At 53.4% G+C, this 9,332-nt stretch overlaps 1 protein-coding gene across 3 annotated transcripts; it reads left to right on the plus strand.

Moving 5' to 3' along the window:
• The first annotated feature begins 1,595 nt into the window (after nt 1-1,595).
• Nucleotides 1,596-5,892, plus strand: Tmem250 (transmembrane protein 250). 3 transcript variants are annotated; one of them, XM_045139415.1, is made up of 2 exons: nt 1,596-1,724; nt 3,770-5,892. In XM_045139415.1, exon 2 carries the CDS (start codon nt 3,887-3,889, stop codon nt 4,304-4,306), a length of 420 nt encoding a protein of 139 aa, XP_044995350.1. In that variant the 5' UTR covers nt 1,596-1,724; nt 3,770-3,886; the 3' UTR covers nt 4,307-5,892. The 3 variants fall into 3 exon arrangements, with proteins under 3 accessions (XP_044995350.1, XP_044995343.1, XP_044995357.1); XM_045139408.1 differs by lacking the exon at nt 1,596-1,724 and adding an exon at nt 2,263-2,516; XM_045139422.1 differs by lacking the exon at nt 1,596-1,724 and adding an exon at nt 2,669-2,752.
• The last annotated feature ends 3,440 nt before the right edge of the window (nt 5,893-9,332 follow it).

A 9,332-nucleotide genomic window follows, 5' to 3' on the forward strand; every position in this document is an offset into this window, starting at 1 on the left:
GAGCAGAGGCTGGATACAACCCCTGGCCAACATAAGGTGGACAATAGCAATAGGAGAGTGTGCCAAACACTGTCAAGGGGACACTGGCTATAACACCCATAAGCCTGCCCCCAACAATACACTGCCTCCAGGAGGCGTTAATTCCCAAATCTCCATCAGCTGGGAACCTAGCATTCAGAGCACCTAAATATATGGGGGGCACCTGAATCAAACCACAATATCCAAGAACAGAATGCAGCAGTGTGCAGGTCATAGGAAGTATCCTTTTGTGAGACTTCCTGTGTCCTTTAAGTATGTGCTCTGTGGTCCAAGGTCAGGAGGCTCTGAGCCAGTGTGGGCAGAGGGAGGCAAGGGACAGTCTCCACTCTCCACCTGCTCTTCCCTGGGAGGGATCCTGGGGGCCTCTGAGGCAATGAGGGGGCATGGTTGGAGGTGACTTCCTGGAGGCGGGGACCTTCCAGTAGGGTCTTAAAGAATGAATAGAACTGGGCAGGTGGAAGAGGGACAGAGGAACAGAAAAAAGAGTGAAGGAACAAGATAGGATCAAGGTCTGCCCTGGAACAATAGCATCTGAGAGCCATGGAGGGGCCTTTAACTCAAGGCCTGGCCCCTCAATGTGGTGGAGGAAAATAGAAAACTATCACCCTTGGGTGGCAGTAATCCAGGCCAGCACTTTTTGTTTGTTTTTTAATTTTTTTATCTTTTATTTATTTCTTAATAGGAGGAAAAGATGATGACATCAAAATAAAAGAGAGACTGATTGAAAGGGGGAGGGGAAATGATGGAGAGTGGAGTTTCAAAGGGGGATAGTAGGGAGAGGGAGAGAAGTACCATGGGATATTGTTTACAATCTTGGAAGTTGTTAATTATAAAAAAATAAAAATAAAAACAGGAGGGGCTGGGGAAATGGCTTAGCGGTTAAGGTGTTTGCCTGCGAAGCCTACTAAGGATCCCAGTTCAATTCCCCAGGACCCATGTAAACCAAATGCACAAGGGAGCGCATGCTGTGTCTGGAGTTCGTTTGCAGTGGCTGGAGGCCCTGGTGTGCCCATTCTCTCTTTCTTTCTGCCTCTTCCTCTCTCTCTCTCAAATAAAGAAATAATAAAAATAATACTTTGTAAATGTAAAATAGACAAAGGGAGTATTAATTAAAAAACAAAGCCGGGGTGGGTAGGGAGGGAATTACCATGGGATATATTTTATAATCATGGAAAATGTTAATAAAAAATTTTAATTAAAAAAAAAAAAACAAAGCCGGGCATGGTGGCGCACGCCTTTAATCCCAGCAATTGGGAGGCAGAGGTAGGAGGATCTCCGAGAATTCGAGGCCACCCTGAGTCTACATAGTGAATTCCAGGTCAGCCTGGGCTACAGCAAGACCCCGCCTTGAAAAACCAAAAAAGAAAAGACAAGACAAGACTCTGGGGTCCTGAGCCTGAGTGGGGCACTGAAGCGGTGGAGGCTGTTTGCTGCAGCTGCGGCACGCCGTCTTGCAAAGGGCCTGCGTTCAGAAGCCGGCTGGCCCAGGTCCGCGCTTTCTCCACTGAAGCCTGCATCCCGATGCGTGGGTGGGACAACCCTGAAGGGTCAGCCACTCTGAGGACCTCTCTCCCCCATGGGGCAACCTGACCCTGCCCTCTCTTCCCATCCTTCAGCCACACCCAAGCACAGGCCACGTCAACTTCTAGCTGGAACCCTTTACACCCTCCGCCGGCAGGGACGAGGTAAGGTTACCAAGCCAGTCGGCGAGACACCAGCCCCATTCTTCCTTCTAGGGTCCCCGGCACTCGGGCCACACCATTTCCTCTACCCTGAGTTGGCCTTGCGCCTCCCCGACGTGCACAGCAGCTTCCTGCCCTGGAGATCAAACCTTCCCGAGCCGCAGATGCCAAAGTCACTGTCGCTAGGACTCTACCTCTCAGACACTACCGGGAGAGGAAGCCCAGGAACGCGCCTGCGCACTGCTGACCACTGGGACATTCTTTCCTCCCCCCACGCCCCCCGCGCGGCGAGAGCCCACAGGAAGCGGCCCAGCCCGTCTCCCTCTGCGCCTGCGCAGGACGGGTCCGCGGATCCAGCTGCATCCTAAGCGGTGACGTTCAAAGCTGTCGCGTGCGCGCGTCCTGAAAAAGCGTCGAGTTCCGGGACACTTCGCGCGGGCCCGAGACGGACGCAGCTAGGATCCGCGGTGTCGGCGCGGGTGCAGGGCAGCGGGGGTGTGTGGGGGGAAGGGAGCGCGTGAGGCCTGCGCTACGGTGGCCGCAGAGGGACGGCGCTACGGCTCCCACGCTGGGCCAAACGCCTCCGGCAGTTGGGCCGGGGTGCGTCTCCTCCTTCCGGCCGGCCCTAGCCGGGGTCGAGTGAGGGGGTCGCGTCCTGCGCCCTGACCCTCTGCGCCATGCGCCCGTCCCGTTGTCGCAGCTCCCGGGCACAGGGTCGCCCTCAGACCCGTCCTCCAGTGCTGCCGGCCTGCTGTGTGCTCCGGGACCCTGGCGCTGCCGCGGAGAGGGCACCGGGTGAGCGGCCTGGGGCGGGCGGGGACCCGAGGGGCCGTCTCCAGGGCAACGGCGGCGCCGACACCGGAAGTGGTGCCCAGGACCGCGGGGCCGGGGTCGCACGAGGCCTGGCTAGAATTGGGTGTGCTGCGCCTCCGAGCGGGCCTGCGTTGGCCGGCCCTGGAGAGCGTGGGCTCTGTGGCCCGGGGCCCGGCAGTGTCCTGGGGACGGAGGCCTGGCCGACCCTCGCCCGCGAGGTGAGCGAGGCTGGGTCCGGCTGAGCTAATGCGCCAGGACTTGGCACCGAATGGCTCAGATTCCCTTCCTCTGTGCCATTGGTTGAAGCAGCAGCCATTTGCTCAGCGTGGAAGGGAGAGCCGGCCTGAAGTCCGTGTGAAGATGCCGAAGCCTTCTTTTGTCACCAGCTTTTGGTCTCTCGTGTTCTACAGCCTGAAATTTCACTTCTTTCCATCCACATATTACGCAGGCAGCTGCTGCACATGCCTTTGCTAGGTGATACTAAGGGGCCACGCACCGCTTCTGTCTTTGTGGCCCGGTTTGAAAGATTTGCCACTCCAGTGGCAAACAGCACGGGACTGATTGTGGCCCTGTGTCCAGCGGTGATACATGACCGCAGCCCCCAAGGGAAGGGGCAGTGATGATGTCCCTCTGTTTACAGAGCAAGAGCAGTGGGGCAAAGAGGTGTGACCTGCAGGTCATCACTCTTAAGAAATAACTTGCAAGGTTCAGCCCAGCAATGGACCTAGAGGCCCCACTCGTGGGAATCTGTTCTCAGCTCCATCTTGTGATTCTGTGTGTGATGGCGTTGGATGCAGAGTCCTGGGCAGTAACGGGCATGTGACATGAAAACACCATGGCAGGGCAGGATCCTAGGGCTGGAGAAGCTATAGAAGGAGTGGGCATAGACTCTGCTTATCCTGTCCCCAACCTTCTTGCCATTGACTGCCCCCCCAGGGGGTCTCTTGGCAGCTGGAAGGGGACGCAGCTACTGTTCCAGCTGCTCTCCCGCCCCAACACTGTGGATAGAATGGCACTTTGGGCTTTCACAAGTTGTCAGAGTCCCTGGAAAGTGTCCTCAGGAGGATTTGTGAAGGGGTTAGGGTGAGGTTCTGAGACCGAGGGTACAGCCCCCACACCTGGCATTCGTGCTTGTTCAAACTGCCTGATGTCCAGAGAGAGAGAGAGAGAGACCCTGTGGTTGCCCTTGCTTGTTGCCCTTGCTTGACCTGGCCTCCTTGTTCCTTTTCCTGCAGGCCAACAGTTCTCTCAAGGGTCAGCTGAGAAATCCCAGGCCTAGGCACCTATGACACCTATGCTGGCCGCCTGGACACTGCACCACCACCGTGAGCTAGTGCTGCCGCTGGGGCCAAATGCCGGTTATGCCCATCCCCCGACGGGTGCGCTCCTTCCATGGCCCGCACACCACCTGCCTCCACGCAGCCTGTGGGCCAGTGCGGACCTCCCACCTGGCGCGCACCAAGTACAACAACTTCGACGTGTACATCAAGACCCGCTGGCTCTATGGCTTCATCCGCTTCTTACTGTATTTCAGCTGCAGCCTCTTCACAGCGGCGCTGTGGGGCGCGCTGGCCACGCTCTTCTGTCTGCAGTATGTGGGTGTGAGGGTGCTGCTGCGCTTCCAGCTCAAGCTGTCCGTGCTGCTGCTGCTGCTGGGCCGAAGACGCGTGGACTTCCGCCTCATGAACGAGCTGCTCATCTATGGCATTCATGTGACCATGCTGCTGGTCGGAGGCCTGGGCTGGTGCTTCATGGTCTTTGTGGACATGTGAGGGCCCAGTCTCCCCAGGGCTCTTGACTGTGCCCGGGCATGCTCCATTTCTTGATGAGTAGGGCCAGTCAGGGCCTTTGCTGCCCCATCCTGTGGGTGAGGCCCACAGCACACACTCCCATGGGGAGAGAAAAGGGCTGAGACTACTCCACAATCCTGCTGGCTTGTGCGCTACCCTCCTGTGTGATTCCCTTGGCCTCCTGCCTCTGGTTGCTGCCTGCACTTATTCAGGTTGTCCTGTGGGTGGCCTCTTCTGGCCAGTCGGCACCTTGAGACCCTCTGTGTGACACACCCCCAACATCAGACCCCCACAAGTGGTTTGAAAGACCCTGGGACATAGAGGAGTGCCTTCCAGCTGCATATCCCTTCCTGTACCCTGGTTGTGGCCCCAGCCTCAGGGACCCGTCAAGCTCTACTAGCAGACACACTACTGCCACAAACTCCTCCCAGCTGCCTGAGTCCTATGCCCATAGATCACCCTATGCTGTGCTGAGGGGCTAAGTTGGTCATGATCCCCAGGCAGGCCTTAGGTAAAGTCCAACAGAATGCCACAGATGGCACTGGCAGGTCCTTGGTGCAGGGCCACCCAGGGTGGCACAAGTTCCCATCTGCCCTCCCTCTGAGCAGGTCTTCTGAGTTTCAGGCTGATCCTGGAATTCCATGTAGAGGTCCTGGGAGGCCACTCCCATTTTAGCATTTGGGGGCCCTTTTGGCCTCTCTGAAGGATGGAGACCTGTTGGCCTCCGGCAACTGTCTGAGATCTTGAACAAGCCAGCCTTGGAGAACCCAGACCAATAGCATTTTCTCCAGCGGCTTTTGCCAGCCTAGTGGATGGCCTTAATGGGCCAGCTGTTCCCTCGATGTTTGTAGCTTTTAGAGCACCCTGGGGGTGTGAGACAAAATGCAGGCAGTACCTGGCCTGTCTGGTTTGTCAGTGGAGTGCGTGGCTCATGGGGACCTGGGTGGCAGGTGAAGTACTATTATCACCAGGGGCAGGACACCGGATGGATCCTGTGAATACTTGCTTCACTCAAAATTGTTGTCATCCCCATGCCCTGGGCATGTGTGTGGCCCTTTTGGCCCTGCCTTGCCAGGTAGACCAGTGGCTGGCAGTCTGAAGACAGTTGTGTTCCACTGAAGAAAAACAGATTTCTCCAAACAGGGCAGGCAAGCAAAAACACATGGCTGTTGACCCAGCTCTTTAATTTATAGTCAACTTCCGTCCACTAGCAGGAGGGCTCTGCACGAAGTCTGTCTGCTCCCAAGGACTGGCAGGAGCCTCCCCAGTGGACCCTGCTGCTTGCTGCAGATTTTTTGCACTAAATCATGCTCTTTCCTCAAAGAAGCTTTGTTCTGCATTAATTAGCTCCTTTTCCTCAGAGCTGTCGATGCCCCCCTTGCTGGGTGATGGGGTGGGAGTGTTAGGGTTGGTAGTTGGAAGGGATGGCTGTGCCAAATGTCAGTGGCAGTGCCAGGGGATAAGAAAACTCTGTCACATGTTGCACACTCAGCCTTCCCAGCGTCCCGAGTGCCTGTTAAATTCTTTATGAGATGAACCACCTGCATTAAACCTATTTTTTTAATGTGTTGATGGAGTGATTGCTTAGATTTGCAGTGCTAGGGTCGGAAGGAACCAGGGCCTCGTGTACTAGGCAAGCACTTGCTTTACCACTGAGCTCACCTGCAGCCCTTAACATTTATTCTTTTGCAAAGGATATAATCACTACCCAAAAATGTCACAGGAACCATTTTCCTCCTGTAAAATTGGGACAGTGTCTAAAAACAACTGTGATGTTGGGGATGTCGTCCTTGAGACCAGTACTTTCACTGTGTCAAAATTACTGAGGAAGCTGGGCATGGTGGCGCACACCTTTAATCCCAGCACTTGGGAGGCAGAGGTAGGAGGATCACCGTGAGTTCGAGGCCACCCTGAGACTACATAGTGAATTCCAGGTCAGCCTGAACCAGAATGAGACCCTACCTCATAAAACCAGAAAAAAAAAATACTGAAGAGAGGGCCTGGAATTTAGTTAGCAAGTAAAGTCGGGGTGCTGGGCTGAAAGGCCAGGAGCAGGTCTATGGGGAAGACACAGATGCTAGACCCAGAAACTGGGAGAAGAGAGACTGTGTGCATGCACATGTGTGTACATGTGGTGTGACCTCACACTCCTGAGTCTGGGATGGCAACGCATGTGGCCCCATCCTTGGGGTTTTGTATTTTGAAGAAATTCTTAACTTGAAAAAGCCTTTGCCCCAGGCAGCGCTGGAACTGAAGAGGGTGAGGTCAGCCTTCCAGAACTGGGTTAGGGTGAGAGTATGGCTCCGTCTCCTGACCTGGTTTCTTCACATCTTGGGCTCCAGGTGATGCCATGCTGAGGGATAGCAAAGGGCCCTCAGCTGCCCAGGTGCACCTACTTGATGTTTCCCAAGTACCCAAAACTGGGCTCATTAGCAGACAGGTGTGAAGGTGGTCATACAGTGACAGTGGTCCTGCTAGGCTGCTCACTGTGCAGAGAGAATGTCTCTTTCCAGGAGCTTCTCTGGTCATAATTATCACATGCTAAGCCTTACTCCAGGCTCTGAACTATTTTCTGTTGTGGGTAACAAGACCATCTCCGTCTGGTAGAACACCCTGCCATGTGCAGATGGTCCCCCTACCCTGTCTGGTGGAGCCACTACCCTTAGTGCCCACTGAGCACATGGACTGTGGGCTACAAGACCAACCAACCAGGCCCAGGGTAGCTAAGGGTCCTTGTTGAGCTGCCTGTGGCTGGATGATAACAAGGGTATTTTACATGCTCCCGGTCTTGGGAGCCATGGCTTCACGGTAGCACTATGTATCATTGGAGGAATGCATTTGAGCCAGCTCCTTCTTTATTCCACTGGCAAAAAAGGGCTTCCTGGGGCTGGAGAGATGGCTCAGTTAAGGCATTTGCCTTCAAAGCCTAATGACCCAGGTTCGGTTCCCTAGTACCCATGTAAAGCTAGATGCACAAAGTGGTGCATATGTGTCATAAGTTTGTTTTCAGTGGCTGGAGATTCCGTTATACCCATGTGATTTCTTTATCTTCTTGCAAATAACAAATTTTAAAATATTTTATTTGTGAGAGGGAGAGAGAGGAGAATGGACACACCACAGCCTCCAGCCACTGCCAACAAACTCGAGACGCATGTGCCACCTTGAACATCTGGCTTATGTGGGTCCTAGGGAATCAAACCCTTAGGCTTGGCAGGCAAGTGGCTTAGCCACTAAGTCATCTCTCTGCAGCCCTAAAATACATACTTTTAAACAAGAGCTTCTAGGGCTTAGTGGTTAAGGCACTTGCCTGTGAAACCTATCGATCCAGGTTCAATTCCCTCCTACCCACATAAGCCAGTATGTACAAGGTGGTGCATGCATTTGGAGTTTGTGGCAGTGGCTCAGGTTCTGGCGCACCCATTATCTCCCCCGCCCCATCTATGTACTTCTCTCTCTCAAATAAATATTTTTTTTTAAAAAAAGATTCCAATAGAACTTCTACCTACAGGCCATATTACCTGGATATTGGTTTCAGGGGTATTAGCCCCTGAGGCCCATAACATGTTAAACTGGGTCTGAGACTGCAGTGTCTCTGAAGAGGCCAGAGATACTGTGGGATTGTCTACTGGCAGACGTGGAAATGGAGCAGTGTTCTGGGTCCTGGCTACTGAAGTAGTTTGGTACTGTCAGTGCAGGGGGCCCAGGGAACTCCACCAGTAGCTGTGCCTTTGCTGAAGGCCACTTGCTGAGTCTGAGCATTCTGCTGAAATGTCTTTTTTTGTTTTGTTCGTTTGTTTTGTTTTTTGTTTTTCAAGGTAGGGTCTCACTCTAGCTCAGGCTGACCTGGAATTCACTACTATGTTGTCTCAGGGTGGCCTCGAACTCATGGCAATCCTCCTACCTTTGCCTCCTGAGTGATAGGATTAAAGACGTGTGCCACCACACCTGGCTTGAAATGTCTTACTTATTTATATATTTTTGTGTGAATATGTAAGCATGCAGATATGCATTTGTGCACATGCATGGAGAGACTAGAGGACAACCTCAGATATCATCTTCAAATACACTACTCACCTTGCCTCTTTTTTCCCCCCTTTTTATGTATTTATTTGAGAAAGAGAAAGAGAGGGAGAGAAAGAGGCAGATAGAGAATGGGCACACTAGGGCCTCCAGCCACTGCAAATGAATCTAGACACATGTGCTACCTTGTACATCTGGCTTACGTGGATCCTGGGAAATTGAACCTGGGTCCTTAGGCTTTTCAGGTAAGTGTCTTAACTAAGGCATCTCTCCAGCCCCTACCCACCTCTTTCTAAGACAGGGCCTGTCATTGGTTGGAGCTCACCAGTTGGCCTAGGCTAGCTGGCCAGTGAGATCCAGGGATCCACCTATTTCCACATCCCCAGTAGTAGTGAGGCTCATGCCACCATACTTGGCATTTACATGGGTACAGGGGCTTGAACTCATGTTTGTAAGGCAAGCATTTTAGTACCTGATCTATCAACTCAACCCCCAAATGCCTTAAACAAGGCATATTTATTTGCTCAATAAGGGCTCCATATCACAGTATGGAAAAAGGGGAATGGCCTGTCTGCTTATGGGCTTCTAGAATCTTCCAGTAGGACAGGAGTCAATGACTCAATTCAGGAGGTGCTAAGAAGGCCAGGCCTAGACACAATAACATAGTGACTCCTGGGTGAGGGCACCAGCAATTCAGGGCCTACATAGGAGACAGGACTGACCTTGATACAGCCATCTTCATGTAGCTGCCCAACCCCAGATCCAGGCTGCCCCGAAGGTAGGAGAGTCAGCAGGCACAGTTTCTTCATTGGCCTTGTGATCTTAGGAGGAAGAGTACCTGGGAAACCCTCGTTACCCAGTGCATGGTGGAAAAGGAGAGGGGATGAACATCAGGACCAACCACCTGCTGGGATTTTTCTGAGATTGGCAGATCTGCCCAGCCAGGGCTGACTCAGGAGCTGCAGTTAGAGCTCCTGAGCAGCCATGA

Source organism: Jaculus jaculus, chromosome 1, assembly GCF_020740685.1.
Source record: "Jaculus jaculus isolate mJacJac1 chromosome 1, mJacJac1.mat.Y.cur, whole genome shotgun sequence".
NCBI lineage: Eukaryota > Metazoa > Chordata > Mammalia > Rodentia > Dipodidae > Jaculus > Jaculus jaculus.

Coding starts and splice junctions, on each gene's coding strand:
- Tmem250 (XM_045139415.1), top strand. CDS start 3,887: ATGCCGGTTATGCCCATCCCCCGACGGGTGCGCTCCTTCCATGGCCCG.